The following is a 20,781-nucleotide window of genomic DNA, read 5'->3' on the forward strand; positions in this document are numbered from 1 at the left end:
ACATCAAGTTATCCTACAGAAACTTCTTCAGCCTGAACTTAGAAAATTCAAGGACTTCTTGGGCCAGAAGCATATAACATGAAAACTAAAAATGAACAAGCTGCAAACATTTCTAGGAAAAAAGAATTTGTTTTAAAATTTCTGATCTTAGAAGGGACACTTCTAGTATATTTCATCAAGTATGAAAATGGGGGGCCTGGCTGGCTCAGTTGGAGCACACGACTGGATCTCAAGGTTGTACGTTAAAACCCCACATTGGTGTAGAGATTACCTAAAGATAAAATCTTGAAGAAAAGTATTAAAATGGCTATTGATTTAAGATGGCTATAAATTTTTCTCACTTTGAAAAAGTGTCCTTTTTAAGATTTATTTATTTATTTATTTGTCAGAGAAAGAGAGAGTGAGAGCGAGCACAGGCAGACAGAGTGGAAGGCAGAGGCAGAGAAGCAGGCTCCTTGCGGAGCAAGGAGCCCGATGTGGAACTCGATCCCAGGACGCCGGGATCATGACCTGAGCCGAAGGCAGCTGCTTAACCAACTGAGCCACCCAGGCGTCCCTTAACTATGGTTTTCAAAGAGTTTTTATTTTAATAAAATGCTTATCGAATTAAAACAAAAGCTGTATCATATAATCATTTTTAATAATTTTTATTTTTTTAAGATTTTATTTGACAGAAAGAGAGTGTGTGCAAGCAGGAGGAGGGGCAGAAGGAGATGGAGAAGTGGACTCCTGATGATCCCAGAACCCCAAGACTGTGATCTGAACCAAAGGCAGATGCTTAACCAACTGAGCCACTCAGGCAGCCCTCATATAATAATTTGTTAAAACATCCCCATATTTGGCATTTAGATGGTCTCAGTTATTCACTATTATACATAATGCTGGCATGAAAAACCCCGTACAGGAATCCATTTGGGAAGATGTGCATTGGGGCAATGAAGAACAGAATTAACCACCAAAAGAATCAGGGCCCCAAAGTGGAATAAAGATAGAAACCCTAACAAGGAAACTGAGGTACCTGACCAGTCCTTGTTGGTCAGCAGCTGATCAGGAAGTGGGGGGCTCAAACAGAGCACCAGGCCGCAAGGGAGATAAACAAGGGTGAGTTTGTTTATTGGTTAGAAGTAGAGTGGAAATGAGGAAGGAAATCCCTGTGTATGAGTTTGAAAGCCACACTGGGAGTTCAAGTGCAAACAAGACGTCATTTCAACAGATGAAAACAAGTTGTACTCCCTACCCACTATACTTTTGGTGTGGTATCCTAATAAACATGCAAAAAAGGTGATAGCAAGAATTTTTAGAAGGTTGAGATTTTAGATTTATATAGTGAAGGCTTTACCCAATGTCAGGTAGTTTGGGGTGTTATATTTCCTGACTAATTTAAAATTTAGTCTGTCCAATTTTAGCCACTGGCCCACAGCACCCTTTTTAAGTAGGCAGTGGTGAGAGAGTTCCATAAACATGGTGGTAGCTGGAATTGGTTGACATGTAGGATCTCCTGTAGTGTGCATTTATTAACTGGAAATGTTTATATTAAATCTGGAAAAGTTTGAATCTTGACTCAAGAGATTATTGACTATTTCACAGTGTAAATATTTTTAAGTAGGGAAGGGACATACCTAGTCAACAAATGTTTGTTGACTTGATTTGATTTATTACATTAAAACTGAGAAATGAACTTGAGAAATGAGAACTGAAAAAAGTTTTAAGATGAACTTAGCCTAGAAAGGAAGGAAAATGAAGGTATAAAATTAGGATAAAGGGAAAAAGAATTTTTTAAGAGGACATGAGTAATTATTACAACATTTATGTATAAAATGAAAAACTGAAAAAACCTAAATGTCTAAACAATAGAGTGATAGACACAAAAATTTAGGATCTATGATTTTTAAATGTAATTATATAAAGTTATATTTTAGAAAACACTAATTTGAAAAGATCTACGCACTCCTTGTTTATTGCAGAATTATTTACAATAACCAAGATATAGAAGCAACCTAAGTGTCCACTGGCAGATGAATGGATAAAGAAGACGTGGTGTGTATATATACAATGAAAAATTACTCGGTCATAAAGAAGAATGAGATCTTGTCATTGTGACAACGGAGATGAACCTAGAGGATATTATGTTAAGTAAAATAAATTAGAGAAGACAAATACTGTATGATTTCACTGTTATGTAGAATCTAAAAAAGAAATAAACAAAGCAAAAATAAACCTGTAAATACAGAGAATAAACAAGTGGTTGCCGGAGGGGAGGATGGGCAAAATGGGTGAAGGGGAATGGGAGGTAGAGACTTCTAGTTATGGAATAAATAAGTAACAGGGTGAAAGGTACAGGATAGAAAATATAGCCAGTGGTATTGTAACACTGTTGCATTGTGACAGATTGTAGCTACATTTGTAGTGAGCATAGCATAATGTATAGAGTTGTCCAATCACTATTCTGTACACCTGAAACTAATGTAACATTGTGTACCAACTCTACTCCACCCCCCCCCACCAAAAAAGTTCTATTTTAATGAATGGGAAGTTGTATGATGTTACCTTAAAAGGAATAATAAATATATATATTCTACAGAGTGATTTCGAACATGTAAAATAAAACATGCACAGGAAAAAAGAATAAAAACATCAATGTGTTATCAATGGCTATTTCTGGGAATTAAATTTTAGATATTTTTCTCTTTATATTTCTTTGTTTTCTTTGTTTTATATTTCTTTGCACATATATTACTTTTGACAAGGGGTAGGAGAGAATTTTTTCCCCTCTTCCTTTTAACCTCTTTTTAGCTCCATAGTATTAGTAAAATCCTTTTTTAGATCTCCATAAATTTCCTGGGTCCCTACTATTCAATGGACAGATTCTAGAGAAATGATGAGCTCTACCAAAACTAGCATTGAAATGGTTGTCTCTGAGTTAGAGACTTTCATCCACATTTTTCTTTTACTAATTTATTTGTAAATAAATATATTTATAAATAAACAGTTATTGTTTTAATTAAGTAGGCTCCACACCCAATCTTGAACTCGGACTCACAACCCTGAGAGCAAGAGTTGAATGCTCTACCGACTAAGCCAGCCAGGCACCTCTATTTGTTTTGTTTTGTTTTTTTCAATGGATGAGCATAATTATACTAGAGTGAAGGGTTAAGGTTTATAATGCTTACCTTCAAGTAAAGACTCAATAAACATGCCTTCATTTTTATCATGTTTCACATATTTAATAAAATAACCTGACTAGAAACCCAGTGTATTTCAAATGTGCCAACTAAAGGTAAGTATAATATTCTTCTTCATTATTTCCAGATGCTTAGCAAATTTTGCCACTAGTCCTTCCTTGCCTTGGGTTAATTTATAGATTGGAATTAATTACCAACAATAAGAATATAGATTTTTTTATACATCTTAAACTGTGAAACAAGCTTGGGTTCTCTATTTTTCAGACATCAGGTGGAGGAAGTGTCTTCTTGATGGAAAAAACGTATTCATCTTATCCTAGAGTAAAGAAAATAGTGAAAAAATCAGTAAATTTTTACTTTAGTGAAATGCTCTTTAATCCCAATCCCATTTTAATCTTAATTTGACTTAATGTTCCCAACAGCACTTCATCTGGTAGAGCAGAATATAACAACCACACCCATGTGATCCAGGTAACTAAAGAACCCACAGCTCGGTCTTCCAGACCCTTATTGCTCAGAGTACAGTGTCCCGACCAATAACACTGGCATCACCTGGGAGCTGGTTAGAAATGCAGAATCCTAGGGGATCCTGGGTGGCTCAGTTGGTTAAACACTGATTTCAGCTCAGGTCTTGATCTCATGGATTGTGAGATCAAGTCCTGTGTCAGGCTCCACACTTAACAGGGAATCTACTTGAGAGTCCCCCTCCCCCTTGCCCTCCGACCTTCCCCCACTTGTATACATGTGTATGTGCACATGCTCTCTCCAATAAGTAAATAGAGCTTTAAAAAAAAAATGCAAAACCCTGGACCCTACCTGACACCTACTATATCAGAATCTGAATTTTAATAAGATACCATGTCATTTACAGACCCATAAAAGCTTGAGAAATACTGGGCTAGTCAACTTCTTTAGTTGTTGTATTATATGCCACAGAAGAAGGAGATGACAGAAGGAAAGGAATAAAACTTATTAGTATGATGAAGACAGTGGCTGCTTTGTAGTTTCTAAGAGAATCATGTTTTAGAACTAAAATTAGATGATTATGATTCTAAATTTTAAATTATTTAAAATTTAAATTTTAAATTATTTTATTTAAAATTTAAATTTTAAATTATTTTATTTAAAATTTAATTTAATAATTATTTAAATTATTTAAAATTTAAATTTTAAATAATGTGTTTTAAATGTCGGGAGAGTCATAACTACAATGACCATGCTATTCATGAGAAAGAGGGAAAAAAAGCTAAAGTGAATAGGAAAAAGATGGCCTGAGGATTGGCTGAGTTATCTAAAGGAAGTATATCTTATGGAAGTTCCTGAAACTATGGTAATCTATGGAAAATCTGTTTTTGAAAGAAACAGTTCTAAGGTGTATGTACAATATATGCAACTTTTCACGACTGACACACTAAAATCAATAGGTTCCATTGCTTTTCCCTCTATTGTTTACATTCTGTTTCATTTAGCAGACTTGGGTAGGGAAAGCCTTATACTTCTGGGGAGGGAGAGATTTATGTGGGTCAGCAGCAAGACGACTCTCAAGGTATAGTAGGCATCCAACATACGCTCCTTGGTTCCTCATTCATTGGTCCTTCTCATGTGACCAAGTTCCTGCTCAGCCAGGCACCATGCTACGTTCATGGTGGTGAATGAAAGAGACACAGTTCATGCTTTCCTAGAGTTTCTGATCATGTATGAATTACTGCTGATGAATGTTGTAAAATTCTCTGTGGAATGTGTTCATCTACGGTATTTCTGTGCCTCTCATCTACCTTTTTTATTGATAACGAGAAAAGTCTAATTCTTCATTATCAGTCTGATTCATGTAGATTGATCAGTTGTGATTGGTATAGCATATGGTAGGAGTTCATACAGCAAAATGTAGCTGATAACTAACAGATACGAAGCTAAGATACATAACCATAGCAGTTATATATTATAACATGATCACTGTTGGGGCACCTGGGTGTCTCAGTTGGTTAAGTGTCCCACTGTTGGTTTCAGCTCAGGTCATGATCTCAGGGTCGTGAGATCAAGCCCTGTGTCAGCCCCATGCTGTGTGTGGAGTCTGCTTAAAATCCTCTCTTCCCTTCTCCCTAGCCCCCACCACTCACATGCCTATGTTCTCTCTCTCTCTCAAAAAAAAGTTTATAACATGATCACTGTAAGTGCTTGACATGGGCTGTAGATAGAGGCCTGGAGGCTGCTAAGAAGTTACTGTGGGTGAGTAAAAATGAGTGGGAGCAATGAACAAGTCTCTCCTACACTGTATGGGTGAAAATAATGCAATTATGGTCAAAGTCAAACACACATTTTTTAAAAATCATATGTTCACACCTGATGAATTCAGTCATCAATTAGACTTTAATGTCTTCACATGAAGGTAATTTGTTCTTCAAACCAGTTTTATAATATGGCATTTAGAAAATCATTCATTTTAAAAATAAATAACTTTGGGAGTTATCTTGGATTGATGGATTTACACACTATAATTAGAACCTGACAAATTGGGTGGAAAGTTGAAATAAACAGCCCCCAATGGGCAAGAGGCCCAGACTTGAGTTGAATCAACCATTACTTCAGGACACTGCTCTCTTTGTGGATTTTGAGTTTAGTCATCTCCCAGGATCATTCTAACCCCACGTCCCCTCAGCCCTGGCCTTTGTGTGGGTTTAACTATCACCCCCACTGGTTCCGCCCTTGTTGTCCAGTGACTAGAAGTTACTGGAAGTTAAGAGAATCATCTCAGAAGCCAGCAGCACACAGGTTTATTGTTCTGCTCTCACCACCTCCTGGACACAGGATCTTGAGTAATGTAATGTTTCTGTGCCTCAGTTTCCTCACTGGGAAAATGGAGATTAAAACTCCCATCTTATGCGATCATGTGAATTACATAGCTACATGAAACACTGAGCGTTGTGCGCGGCACATGGTAAATGGTGGCTTCTACTACTTTATCATAGACCCCAAATCTCCATACTGGTTCCTTTTTGCTACATGTATCCCTCTGGTAACAAATTTTTGTTTTGTTTTGTTTTCTTTCTTTCACCATGTTACTCAGTGTCTCAGTGACTATATTTTCTCCCTACTGAATTCAGATCTTAGAGGCTGCCTCCCAGGAGACCCTTCTCCTTTGTGGCACTTTTTCTGTGCTCTCACCCCACTCTAGATTCAACAGACCCCCCAACTCTTGGGCACGGTTTGGCTCATAGAGGCAATCCTATCAGTGGTTAAAAGCCACTGGAGACTGGCTGTCTGGGTTCCGATCTCAGAAGGTCCACTCACGGGCTGAGTGGCTCTCAGTCAATTATTCAGCCATGCTGTGCCTCCATTTCCTAATCTAAAAAACGGAATTCTACCTGTTTCACGTGATTCTTGTTAAGATTAAAGTGAAGGTTATACATGAAGAATCTAGAAAAATAAGTGTGATACAGCATTTGCTATTACGAGTCAATTCTTGGGTGAAATTACCCAACCGTGGGTGGCATTTACACACTTCTCTCTTCTCATCCTAGGGTGACCTCCTAATTGCAGAACTAGTTTTAGGATTCATATACCCTATTTCAGGTCCCTAGGGTATCTGGACACTGCTGGTGTTTCCATGCCAAGATGCCCACGTTCTCCACATTCTACCACCAATTTCCAGGCAAACACTGGTTATGATAGTGAGTGGTTAGTAATATTTTGCTCCAACCTTTATGTCTGTGAGGACCAGTGAGTCAGGCCCAGCTGGGTGGCCTTTACGTTAAATAGGGAAAAACTCGGGGAGCCAGGCAAAGTAGTTGCCTGATTCTTCCTTAATTCCCTTATCTCCCTTTCCTCATTTCCACCGTGAAGCAAAGATCTGGAAAAAAGGGGACAGTGCAAGATTCCTCCCGACCCAGGCTGGCTGTGTGCCAGAAAGTCCACCCAGGCTGGCTGTATGCCAGAAAGGCTTCGTGCATAAAAAGTAAAGAGTCCAGTGTAACTCAAGAGTATGAACTTCTATTGTATCCATGGGGGGATTTGCCCAGCTTAACTATTAACTGTTTAAGTTCCATAATGGGGTAGTGTGGCTAAGCCAAAAGTAACTCAGGAGAAGCAAATCAAAACAAGATTGCATTTCAGGGTGCCTGGGGGGCTCTGTCAATTAAGGCTCTGCCTTCATCTCAGGTCATGATCTCAGGGTCCTGAGATCAAGCCTCGAGTCAGGCTCTCTGCTCAGTGGGGAGTCTGCTTCTCCCTCTCTGTCTGTGCTCTCTCTCAAATAAAAAAATAAAATCTTAAAAAAAAAAAAAAGGTGGGGGTGTGCCTCGGTAGCTTAGTCTTTTAAGCATCTGCGTTCAGCTCAGGTCATGATCCCAGGGTTCTGGGATCGAGTCCTGCTTCGGTCTGCCTGCTCAGTGGGAGCCTTGCTTCTTCCCATCCCACTCCCCCTGCTTGTGTTCCCTCTCTCGCTGTGTCTCTCTTTGTCAAAGAAATAAATAAAAATCTTAAAAAAAAAAAAAAGAAAAAGATTGCATCTTGATTGAAAACTTGAAATAGGGGCGCCTGGGTGGCTCAGTTGGTTAAGCGACTGCCTTCGGCTCAGGTCTTGATCCTGGAGTCCTGGGATCGAGTCCCACATCAGACTCCCTGCTCGGCAGGGAGTCTTCTTCTCCCCCTGATCTCTTTCCTCTCATGATCTCTCTCTCTCTCTCTCAAATAAATAAATAAAATCATTAAAAAAAAAAACTTGAAATAAAGCATCCACCACTGAGCTGTGAACTAATCAGCACACTTGGGGCTTTCAGCAGAAGTCAAGAGTATCAGGATCTTACTTCTCAGCCCTCCGTGCCTTGAATAGTACTTGGCTTGCGGCAGCAAACTGTTTCTGCTCGTCGGTCCCAGCTTCAAGCCTCCCAACGGGAGATTTCTTTTAATGCTCCAAATCCCTTCCAGGGCCACTGTCAATATTTTCAGAAGCAAGATGACAATTATTAGCTGGGTTTCTTTTTAGGACATCTTTTAGAAGTATTTACTCGGTGATTATCTTTGCAGCCATTTGGTTGGAGCTTAATTTTGTTTGATTAATCAAACTACCCAAGGTCTTTAGTATTTGTTTCATCTCTTATTCCAGGTCATTCAATTACTCTCATAGGCAGTTAAACCTCTACAGTGCTGGGAAGCAAGGGCAAAAATGAACTATTGGGATTTCATCAAGATCAAAAGCTTTTGCACAGCAAAGGAAACAGTTAATAAAATCAAAAGACAACTGACAGAATGGGAGAAGATATTTGCAAACGACATATCAGATAAAGGACTAGTGTCCAAAATCTATAAAGAACTTAGCAAACTCAACACCCAAAGAACAAATAATCCAATCAAGAAATGGGCAGAGGACATGAACAGACATTTCTGCAAAGAAGACATCCAGATGGCCAACAGACACATGAAAAAGTGCTCCATATCACTGGGCATCTGGGAAATACAAATCAAAACCACAATGAGGTATCACCTCACACCAGTCAGAATGGCTAAAATCAACAAATCGGGAAATGACAGATGCTGGCGAGGATGCAGAGAAAAGGGAACCCTCCTACACTGTTGGTGGGAATGCAAGCTGGTGCAACCACTCTGGAAAACAGCATGGAGGTTCCTCAAAATGTTGAAAATAGAACTGCCCTATGACCCAGCAATAGCACTACTGGGTATTTACCCTAAAGATACAAACGTAGTGATCCAAAGGGGCATGTGCACCCAAATGTTTATAGCAGCAATGTCCACAATAGCCAAACTATGGAAAGAACCTAGATGTCCATCAACAGATGAGTGGATCAAGAAGATGTGGAATATATACACAATGGAATACTATGCAGCCATCAAAAGAAATGAAATCTTGCCATTTGCGACAACATGGATGGAACTAGAGCGTATCATGCTTAGCGAAATAAGTCAAGCAGAGAAAGACAACTATAATATGATCTCCCTGATATGAGGAAGTGTTGATGCAACATGGGGGCTTAAGTGGATAGAAGAAGAATCAATGAAACAAGATGGAATTAGGAGGAAGACAAACCATAAGTGACTCTTAATCTCACAAAACAAACTGAGGGTTGCTGGGGGGGAGGGAGGTTGGGAGAAGGGGGTGGGATTATGGACATTGGGGAGGGTATGTGCTTTGGTGAGTGCTGATTCACAGACCTGTACCCCTGGGGATAAAAATATATGTTTATAAAAAATAAAAAATTTGGAAAAAAAAATGTTAAAAATAAATAAATAAATAAATAAATAAATAATGTGCAAAAAAAAAAAAAAAAAAAAAAAACCTCTATAGTGCTATTAGATCATTTAGCTGGCCCCTGAAGACAGAGGTGAGAAGTCAATATAGAAACACATACACCGGGGCGCCTGGGTGGCTCAGTGGGTTAAAGCCTCTGCTTTCAGCTCGGGTCATGATCCCAGGGTCCTGGGATCGAGCCCCACATCGGGCTCTCTGCTCAGCAGGGAGCCTGCTTCCTCCTCTCTCTCTGTCTGCCTCTCTGCCTACTTGTGATCTCTGTCAAATAAATAAATAAATCTTTAAAAAAAAAAAAAAAAAAAAAAGAAACACATACACCGACACACAAAAGGATTGAAAATAGACTAATTAATTCAGACACTTCATGGGGTCTGCCCTATCTGCTTCTGATTTAATTCATCCAAATACAAATATCCAAAGATAATATAGCCCAAAGTTACCATATTAATTTAGCAAATACTTTCAACAATCTTCTAAAAAATTGACCTAGATGCTACTTAATCGCCCCTTGAATGAAAACAACAAGCTCACTGGAAACACCATAGACTAATATTCCAGATGCAATGTCTACTCACTGAAACAAAGCAAATCATCATCTTAACTCCTGATGGCATTTAGTAAGTACTGTCTTAGTGATCTGATTTGCACCCAAGGGTCCTCCGTATCTTAAAAGCACTCGAGAGTCAGTCAACAAGCCTCTGGTGAAAATCTGTCTTGTGAAAAACAGTGACCCAGCTCAAGTAAGGTTATTCAAGTTAGTTAAATATGTTCTTTTTACCATTTCTGAAGCTGCAAATTATAATGCCCAAATTATAACGCCCAAATATAATATCCACAGATCCGAGGTTGCCTACTGATATTCACGCTAACGTCTGATTCTTCCCTAAAGATTCTGGACCCTGTAGTGATTAGGGGCACGGTGTTTGGGTTTAGAAGGAATCTGGGTTTCTGTCTTTGCTTCATCACCTGCCAGTAGTATGGCTTTGGATAAGTTAGTGAACCCAATGTGTCTCTGTTTCCTCAACTTTGAAATGGGGATAATGTCTAGCTCGAAGAATTATTACAGGATTTGGATGAAATAGATTTACAGTTCTTTGCACTCAGTAAATGGTAGCTATTATTTTTACAAGGACAATGATTTTCCTGTCCCAAGCACAGACTCAGATTCTGTTTCGATGAGCTGATCGACCACGTGGAATGTCAATACTTGCCTCTCCCTCCCCACTCCTGAACGAAGTAGCTGAAGGTATCTGGCCAAGCTTGTTTCTTCCTCCACCCTCAAAGACCTTCAAGGAAGACTCCACAATCTCCTTCTGTCAAAACCTTACAAAGTTTGGGGGACGCCTGGGTGGCTCAGTGGGTTAAGCAGCTGCCTGTATCACACAGCTTTCATGAGGATTTGTAGTAAGCAAAATAAAGACCCTGTCCTCATGCATCTTATGTTCTTGTGGGACAGATAGTCAATAAAGAATATACAGACACGGGGTGCCTAGGTGGCTCAGTGGGTTAAAGCCTCTGCCTTCGGCTCAGGGCACGATCCCAGGGTCCTGGGATCGAGCCCCACATCAGGCTCTCTGCTCAGCAGGGAGCCTGTTTCCCCTTCTCTCTCTGCCTGCCTCTCTGCCTACTTGTGATCTCTATCTATCAAATAAATAAATAAAATCTTTTTTTAAAAAAAAAGAATTTACAGACACATATGTAACTTCAGGAGGTAATTTTTAAAAAGCAGAAAGAAGAAAGTTGTATAAAAGATTAGAGAGTAATTGAGAGAGTAGGTAGTTTCTACTTTAGCCTGGTAGAGAGGTTACTTCTGAGAAGGTGGCATTTCAGCTGAAACTTGAAGGAAGAGGGAAAAAGACAATTGATGGTTTAGGGGAAGTTGAAAGTTTCTGAGGTGAAAATGGGTTTGGTATGATCCAGAACATCAAGGAAAGCCGTATGGCTAAAGTGAAGTGGGAAAGTGTGGGCGCTGAGTTCAGAAAGGTGAGCAGACCATACAAGGGGCCTGAAATCTAGCCTAAGAATCATAAGGAGCCATTGGAGGGTCTTGAACATGGAGGTGGTGGACAATGACTTATGTTGTAAGAGATCCTTTTGGGTTCTCTGCAGAGACTGCACTGTGGGGACAGCAGTAGAAGGTGCTAGAGGATGCTACTACTGAGCTTGTAAGTGATGATGGCGGCTTGGACAAGGCTTTAGTTGGGCAGCTTTGCAATGTATTTCCATTCAGATTCAATAGGATGAGCTGAGGACTGGATCTGAAGTATGAAGATTTGACTTTCAAGTGTTTGGTGTAAGCAACAGAGTGAATGGTGATGCCATTTCCTGAGATGAGAAAAAGCTGTTGAAGAGTGGTATAGAATAGAGTTCCATTCTGGACATGTTCAGTGCAAGAGACCTAGTAGACACACAGGTGGGAAGTTAAACAGGCTTTTGGGATTCGACAGGGAAAGCAGAGGCTAGAGAGAGAAATTTTAGTCATTGGCACACAGGACTAGATGTGATCACTCAGGGAGTGAATATAGATGGAGAGAAGGGCCTATGGCTGAGCTTCGAAAAGTTTAGAGGTGAGGAGGAGAGAGAGCCAGCAAAGACGATGGGGAGTCATACCAGCAAAACCGGGAGGCTGAACAATGCTGACCTCCAGGCTAAAGTGCTCCCAAAGGGAAGGATATGTCAGCGGATACAGAGAAGTTGAGTTTGATGAGTTTCTGGATTGTATTAGACTCTCAAGATCATTGGATTTGACCTTCAAGAGAAGGTCATTCACCATCTGGAAAAGAACAGTTTCATGGAAAAGAGCAGGCTCATGGAAACCAAAGCCTATTTGCAATGGGTGAAGGAGTAAACAAGAAGTGGAGAAGTGGAGACAATGGGTCTAGTGTACTTAGCCTTGACATCCAGGAAGCGAGGCTGTCGGAGCCATACAAGTCCCTAAAAGTTTTATGCAGAATTCTGCATGTATGTGACAAGCTGTGTTCCCCAGAAAGAGAAGCCCCAGCTCTCAGCATATGAGAAGCCCCAGCTCTCAGCGTATATGAAGCCCCAGCTCTCAGCATATATTTAAAGGAGTATGTCACAAGAAAATCCTGCAATAGAAAGAGCTGCCAATGCCCGGAGAGTAAGCAGAAGGCATGGCACCCCCTCTAGAGGCTGGATTCCTGTTGTACCAAGCACACGGGGCGTCCGGACATTTTAATTTTTTTTAAGAACAGAAAAAGAAAAACAAATCAGTAGCTTGTTTTTCGTAAATAAAGCCCCTTTAAAATTTAACCTTACAGAATCCACTCTCACCTTTGAAGCATTTTCTAGGCTAAAAGAGCACCTCTGTGCGACCTCTGGTGGAGGTTATGAGAACGCAGCCCAAGCATTTCCATTTTACATGAAAGACATTTAAAAAGGTTGCTTAGAAAAATGGATTTTTATAATCACTTAGATTATCTCACAGTTAAATGCATCCAATAAGAATAATACATCATTGGGCGCCTGGGTGGCTCAGTGGGTTAAGCCGCTGCCTTCGGCTCAGGTCATGATCTCAGGGTCCTGGAATCGAGTCCCGCATGGGGCTCTCTGCTCAGCGGGAAGCCTGCTTCCTCCTCTCTCTCTCTCTGCCTGCCTCTCTGCCTACTTGTGATCTCTATCTGTCAAATAAATAAAATCTTTAAAAAAAAAAAGAAGAATACATCATCTAACTGTTATATAAGTTATAAAATTTTTAAGTGTATAAATGAAAGAAACCCCAGAATAGAATAGCATGAGACTTAAAATTTTTTCTAACCACTAGGGGAATAGTGGCTCAGTCCTTTAAGCCTATGACTCTTGACTTCAGTGTGGGTTTTAGTCTCAGGGTTGTGAGTTCAAGTCCTGAATTGGGCTCCACAGCGTGGAGCCTATTAAAAAAAAAAAAAAAAAAAAAAAAAAAAAAAGAGTCTGTGAGGGATTCTGGGCTTTTAGAGCATGTCTTTTCTCAAATGAACTATCAATTCCTAGAGAGATAACCCATAAACTATATGTATATACAGTAAAATCCTTGGATGATTTGACCTATGTAAATGACTTTGATTCTTCTGGGTCAGTGATCTTCAAATCGAGTTCCTGGACCATCAGCCCCAAAATCTACTGGAAACTTGGTAGAAATGCAAATTGCTGACCTCCTACCCAGGAATTACTGAGCCAGGAACTCTAGAGATGGGTACCAGCAGCCTGCTTTGAACAGATTCCTGGGTAATTCTGATGAAATCTAAACTCTGGGAACCACTGTTCTTGGTCACACTCATACTGATAAAGATTAAAGATGTTACTGTGCTTTTCTTGGAAAAAATTCTACTTCTCATTAAATAGAAATAACTCCGCCAAAAATGTGGGACAGCAATGTAGATACTGATACTTAGGCAATTTTTTTGTAAAAAATAAGCTTATTTAGACACAGGCAAAATAAGTGTGAAATGAGTTCAAGAATTTCCCAATGATCCATTTTTCTTTTGATAGCCATGGCTTTGTAATAAATAAAATAATCATTCTACCATTAAATAGGTAATTTCGTATTCATTTCATAAGTACACTTTGTCTGTCACAGAGATTACCTGCAGGTGGATTTTTAATGTGGCATTCATCTCTTTTAATATAAAGTTCTTCTTCTAGTACTTCCTTAATTCTCTTATGTGGCTCAGAATACAAGAATTTCTTCCCTGTAAACACATTAATAAAATTGATTATTTATCATAAATATTAGGCCAAACCTTCCATTATACCTACGTGAATCATTATTTCTTAAAAAGATACATGCATCCATACAGCTGATTCACCCTAAGACTCTATTTTGAAAAGATCCCTTTTTGGTTCTTTTGGGACCTTATACTTTCACATAATTCCTGAACTTTTGTGGTTAAGTTTCAGCACCTCTTTTAGGTGTTAGAAAGAAATATAGGGAGTTTTCTTCCTTAGCTTCAAGAAAACTCAATTATTCAATAAATCCTTATTAAAGACCTACTCAGTGCCAGGCATTGGGCTAGGGGCAGAGGACAAGCAATGAATAAGACAGATACGCCTATTGAGGTTATAATCCAGCTACATAACACAGGACATCCTCAGTCTTATTTAATCATCATTTTGAGAGGTAAATGTGAGCTGTAGTAGCGAATTGCTTATGGACATATGACTTTTTTTTTTTTTAAGATTTTATTTATTTATTTGACAGAGAGAGATCACAAGTCAGGCAGAGAGAGAGAGAGAGAGAGAGGAAGCAGACTCCCCGCTGAGCAGAGAGCCCGATGCGGGACTCGATCCCAGGACCCTGAGATCATGACCCGAGCAGAAGGCAGCGGCTTAACCCACTGAGCCACCCAGGCGCCCCCTGGACATATGACTTTTTCCTAGCCTCTAAGCCTGGCCCTGTAGGACATCACTGCTACTGTAGAGGACCAGCTTATTTGTTCTAAGTACCTTAGCAATATCTTGCTCCATCGTTGGCCCTTCTATCCTTTCCCACACCAAAGCCTATGTACATCCTATTTTGTGCCTGAACTGCCTTTCTCCTAATATTTTTGCCTGGGTAACTTCTACTCAAATTTCAAGTGTAGGCTTAAAGCTCAGTTCTTTGGGGATGTTTTCCCTGACTGTACAATGTACCTGGATACTTTTTTGCATAGGACTCTCCTCTTTTCTTTCATTTATTGCGATTTATAAATGGCTTCATTTGCTTGATATGCCCCTATTTATGTAACTATTATTTGAATCTATGTCTTCCTTATCAGACCATAAATACCATATAGCAGGGAAGTTTTCTGATCAGCTCATCAGAATCCTAGGACAGAATCTGGTGAATGCAGCCTTGTGAATGTCAGGGAACCAGTATTTCTAATCTTGGTACTCAAAAGCTCAGTGCAAGGAACCATGGAAAACCTAGCCAACCCAAATGTTAGCTATTTCAGATGTGATCATTTTTCCCAGACTAACCAATAAAGAACACAGGTGAATAGATTTGACTTGTGTATGGACTGGCCCAAACAGGGTAAGAGACCACTGTCTCTGGTTGTGGTCCTGGGTCACTCCTGGTCATGAAGACTCAAACACACCCTCAGATATGAACAAGGTAGAATTAGATACTTTCTGCCTCTCATTTTTGTTTCCCAAAACTTAGGAGTCATATGAATGTAAGGTGGGAGTTAGCTTTGATCGTAAGATAGAAAAGGTTTAAGAAACATGGCTAAGAGGGGCACCTGGGTGGCTCAGTGGGTTAAGCTGCTGCCTTCGGCTCAGGTCATGATCTCAGGGTCCTGGGATCGAGTCCCGCATCAGGCTCTCTGCTCAGGAGGGAGCCTGCTTCCCTCTCTCTCTCTGCCTGCCTCTCTGTCTACTTGTGATTTCTGTCAAATAAATAAATAAAATCTTAAAAAAAAAAAAAAAGAAACATGGCTAAGAGGGAAGAAAATTCTGCCATAGCTCAGTAGAACAGATGAGATCGCCTGCTCTAAGTTCAGTCTCTTGACGAATTTCAGCCCTGCTGCTACAAGAATTTACAGAGGAAATCACTAAAGGTTTTGAGGAACTGAGAAAAATTAGAACAGCAAAGAACTTAGTATAGGCAAATATTCCCCATTCCAAAAAGGAAAGAAAAAAGGATGGAATTGAGGAAGGAAGGAGAGAAGGAAGGAAGAGAGAGAGGAAGGAAGGCAAGAAAAGTAAGGAGAGAAGAGGGGAAAAAAGAAAAAACTTCTACAAACTCTAATGTAGCAGCCTATGTTGATCTTCACCAACATTTTGAGTGGGTTAGCCAACAGATGGCTTGTGAGTATAGCTAATGAGGAACAGTAATTACTAAGTGTTGAGAACTACTAAGAACAATATTATTCCAGATTAAACTGTTTTCTTTTGTTAAGAGCTGGTAATAACTGCTGTAATCTATTGAATGCTACTATACATATATTATTAGCATATTACATTTATTATTTCTCTTTCTCAAAATGACTCTATGGGCATGTATAATTATTCCTATTCTATAGTTGAGCAAGTAACTCTCAGAAATCACAAAACTATTCGTACAAATTAAAAGTCATGCCTACCTAACTCTCCCCAACCCAAGGTACTAAACTAGCCAGACTAGGAAATTGTTGTAGCCACAGTGTAGCTGCATCTCAGCAAAGGCATTTGATAAAGTGTATTTGTGGGAGGCAGAATGCCCACCCTGAGGATACTGAATGACAGATCAGGGACTTCCAGAGACAATTCTCGGAACTGTTGGAACTTCTACCTAGTTTGCTGATTTGGATATAAGGAGGAGCTGCCTACCCACTGATTGTGAGAATGGCACAGACTTGCTGAATGTTAAACTCAAGAGTCAAAGGGCTGCTTCTATACCTGGGATGAAGTGCTAAAATTCATGGAATGGTACTGATGGGGATAAATATAATGACTTGTATTTAAGGATGAAACAAATTTACTGCATAAATAAGAGAAAAAGCCTGGATCAAATGTTTTCAGTTGGACAACAGGGGAAAGAGAAACTAAGGATGACATAGACTGCTTTTGTTATATGTATTTTTAATACAGTGTGCCTGCCAAAACAGCTCATTGATTCTGGGTCCATTTAATAGAAGTAGAAATTTTAGATCAAGGGAGGTTATAGTCCCAGCACACTATCCTAAACTGATCACACTTAGAATACTGGATTCAGTGATTTAATAAACTGGAGAATGTTGGAAGAGGTTAGCCAGCATGGGGAGAGTGCTACAAAGTATTTTAAAAATGACTCTGAAGGCTATGAAAAATTCGATGGCTGTTCAAATAGCTACTGTCATATAATTTAAGGATGTTTTACCGAGAAAGGACCACCTTTTGTCTGTGTATATTTCAAGTCATATCTGATTAGGGAGTAGAAACTACAGAGAGACAGAAGACTATCTGATGTCAAAAACATTTGACCATCGAACGGGTACTTCATGTGGGTGTGGGTGGGTACTCAGGCTGAGGCCAGAAAAGGAGGTTCTCTGGGGGGATGAGGCACCAGTGCTTTATGCCCCAACCCTGACTTTCTGAGGTCCTCAAAGTTTAGACACATGCCTTAATTCATCACTCACTACTCCGCAACTAGCCCAATGCCTGGCATGCAGTGAGGACTCAGTATTTGCTGAATTAACAAGTTAATGATCAATCCCACCTTTAGGACCCCACAGGACTAAAAAACCTCTCATTTCCAGCATCTTTAATGAGAAAATTCCCAGACAGAATTTGAAGTCAGAGTAAGGATGCCCTTAAATATACTGAATATGTAAATATACTGGATTTCCTTGTTCTAGGTAAGGCCTCTACTATGCTGTTGGTAACCAAAGGAATGAGGAGGTATCCTGGTCATATTGGGACAGATGCTGAGGGAGAGGCTCTTTCTCTAGGAGACACTGGTTCTGCAGCTCTTTAATGAGGTGTCCTGGGAGCAGGGTGTGTGGCCCCCTGAGGCAGAGGAGCTGAGCCACTTCAGTCCCCCTCCCTCCTGGGGTCTGCCGAGCTCCTGCTGCAAACTGAGGTGGGTCTCTAGAGAGGCAATCAAGAAGAGTCAGAAACTGCTGGCATTCCTCTTTGTCCTACTTATTACTTTCTCCATCATCATTCCTTAGCCCTTCCTGAAAACCCGCAGAGCACAGGAGACTGTGAAATATAAATTCATGGCACAGTATGGCTGGGCACCGAGGCCTGGAGCAGACTCAAGCTTCCGCCCTCTTGGTTGTGACTGAACGAGAACTGCCTTCAATCACTTGACCATGGTTGGTGTGTTTGGCAGGAAGGAAACCGTGTGTTAAGAAATAACCGGTAGGGGTGCCTGGGTGGCTCAGTGGGTTAAGCCGCTGTCTTCGGCTCAGGTCATGATCTCAGGGTGCTGGGATCGAGTCCCGCATCAGGCTCTCTGCTGAGCAGAGAGCCTGCTTCCCTTCATCTCTCTCTGCCTCTCTCTCTGCCTACTTGTGATCTCTCTCTGTCAAATAAATAAATAAAATAAGTAAAATCTTAAAAAAAAAAAAAAACAACACAAAAAACAAGTAGCCGGTAACTGTGAGATTCTACAGGCATCAGGTATCATAACTGATGAACTGAGAGTCCCAGACAGGTGAGGGGAGCGTTTTAAATCCTTCTCCAGCACTGACTGAGTCCCTGGAGGCAAGTCATTTCCACTATCTTCCACCTCAGTTTCCTGGTCTGTAAAATGAAGGAACTGGCAAAAAAAAGATCCACGTTGTTTATCTCTCTCTGCGTATGTATACATATCCATATTACAAACGTTTATACATTTTATTATATATAAATTTCGTACAGATATTTACAACTACATTCACACATTTTTCTTTCTTTCTTTTTTTTTTTTTTTTTTTTTTTTAAGACAGAGATCACAAGTAGGCAGAGAGGCAGGCAGAGAGAGAGAGAGAGGGAAGCAGGCTTCCTGCGGAGCAGAGAGCCCAATGCGGGGCTCGATCCCAGGACCCCGAGATCATGACCGGAGCCAAAGGCAGCAGCCCAAACCACTGAGCCACCCAGACGCCCCACACGTTTTTCTTTCAATACCCTCCAGGCCGATGCCGCTCTATCAGGCTGGAGGGCCTACCTGGGCTCAGGTAGCCTTTTGCGAATGCCCTTCAGCCCTTCAGCCAGTCGCACTCCCGATCGCCCCTCCCGGTTCCCCTTTCCAGCGTTCCACGCGTCCTGCGTCTCCGCGGGCAGAGTGCGCGAGCGGAGGGGAACTCACACTGTCCGCAGGGGTCCTGGGGGCCAACCCCGCCGCCGCCGCTGCCGCCGCCGGGCTCCCCGCGCGCCCCGCGCGCCCCGCGCCCCAGCCCCGCGGGCTGCAGAGGCTGCTCCCCGTCGCGGCCCGCCTCCGGCGCCGCCACCGCGGTCACCACCGCCGCTTCCTCCCGTCTCATGCCGCGGGGGCCTTGCTCGAAGCCGGGGGCCCGCTGGCCTTCTCTGCTCCGCGGCGGGCTGCCTGGGAACGCCCGGCGTCGCGGGTTGCCGTAGAGACCGCAGATCCTCGCTTCCCTAGACGCTCTCCGCTCGCCTCCCCCAAGGGTCCCGCGCGCCCAGGACCGCGGTGAAGTTACGCGGCTGCCATCACCTCCCGACCAACACAGCCGAATCTCATGGTTGTTTCTCACCCCAGCGTCGCAGGAGTTGCTTTCCTATTCCCGGGCAGGGAAACCGAGATTCCGAAAAGCTAAGGAGATTACCCAAGGCCCCAGGGCCCAAGAACAGCTCGCCACCCCGCACAGGTAGGGGTGGGTGAGGGCAGGCACCAGACAGGTGAGTTCAAGGTGAGGTCGCTAGTCCCACGCAGCGCTGCGCTCGTGTCCCGCTTCCTGCTACTCACAACGTGATCCAATAAATGAATGCTGAGGTCCCAAACTTTTGGATTACGTTGCTTTTAAACAACTCTTATTTTCAAGCACTTTTGTATTCACGAGCTATTTCAATCTATATTAATGACTAATTTTACAGAGGAGAAAAATCAAATTCAGAAAAGTTTGACTTGAGTAGCAAGTGGGAAAATCTACAGCTTTAGTTGGAGCATGACGGTGCTGTTGTTCTCTTTTTGCCATCATTAAAAAGTAAATTAGGGCGTGTTAATTTCCTCAAGGCCCCGTGTGCATTATTTTACAGAGTCATAGCTCTACAAACTCGTAACCAAATACAGGGGACCCCATCTGCCTCCATTTCATCCCAGAAGCAACCACTTTCACCCCAAGAGGGTGAAATTTACAACCATGTAATGAAATGTTTACTTTGATGTTTTATGTTTTTCAGTCTTAGGAATCATATGTTGACTTCCTACTTTGAAAGAAAAAGATTTAGCGCTCCTTCATTATCCTCACCTCACGTGTACTTACTGCCCCTCTCAAACTCCTAATATAATATAAATATTACTACCACTATGTGAACTCTAGTCATAGCGGAGCTATGTAATATCCTATGGTCACTTTTCCTGTCTGCATAACCTTTTAACTTTCTGGAGTTAATAACTGTCTGGGTTTTTAATATGCATGTCTTTTAATGTTCTTATCACTAATGAATTCCCGAACCCTTCCTCCTTGCTTATATGTCTCTCTTCCTTATATTCCTGTCTTATATGTCTATTAATACATTAAAAATGAGAGGAATTCTGCCAATTTTATCTTTTTTTAGAAAGTCCTGGGCTGGCGTGCTTGGGTGGCTCAGTTCTGTTGGTTAAGCATGAGTCTCCTGGTTTCAGCTCATGTCATGATCTCAGGGTGGTGAGAATGAGCCCCCTAAGGGGCTCTGCACTCATGGCGGAGACTACTTCAGATTCTCTCTCCCTTTGCCCCTCCAGCTTGTGCATTC

General features: G+C 41.3%; 1 protein-coding gene across 1 annotated transcript; it reads right to left on the reverse strand.

The window, feature by feature from the left end:
* Positions 1–3,202: 3,202 nt before the first annotated feature.
* Positions 3,203–19,771, reverse strand: LOC309841199 (uncharacterized protein C11orf97). The gene is made up of 4 exons (XM_082684130.1): positions 19,175–19,771; positions 14,028–14,132; positions 7,985–8,110; positions 3,203–3,498 (listed from the first exon to the last, which is right to left on the reverse strand). Exons 1-4 carry the CDS (start codon positions 19,347–19,349, stop codon positions 3,494–3,496), a joined length of 411 nt encoding a protein of 136 aa, XP_082540256.1. The 5' UTR covers positions 19,350–19,771; the 3' UTR covers positions 3,203–3,493.
* Between the last annotated feature and the right edge of the window lie 1,010 nt (positions 19,772–20,781).

The sequence above is a fragment of the Mustela nivalis genome, assembly GCF_964662115.1.
Source record: "Mustela nivalis genome assembly, chromosome: 9".
NCBI classification, from domain to species: Eukaryota; Metazoa; Chordata; class Mammalia; order Carnivora; family Mustelidae; genus Mustela; species Mustela nivalis.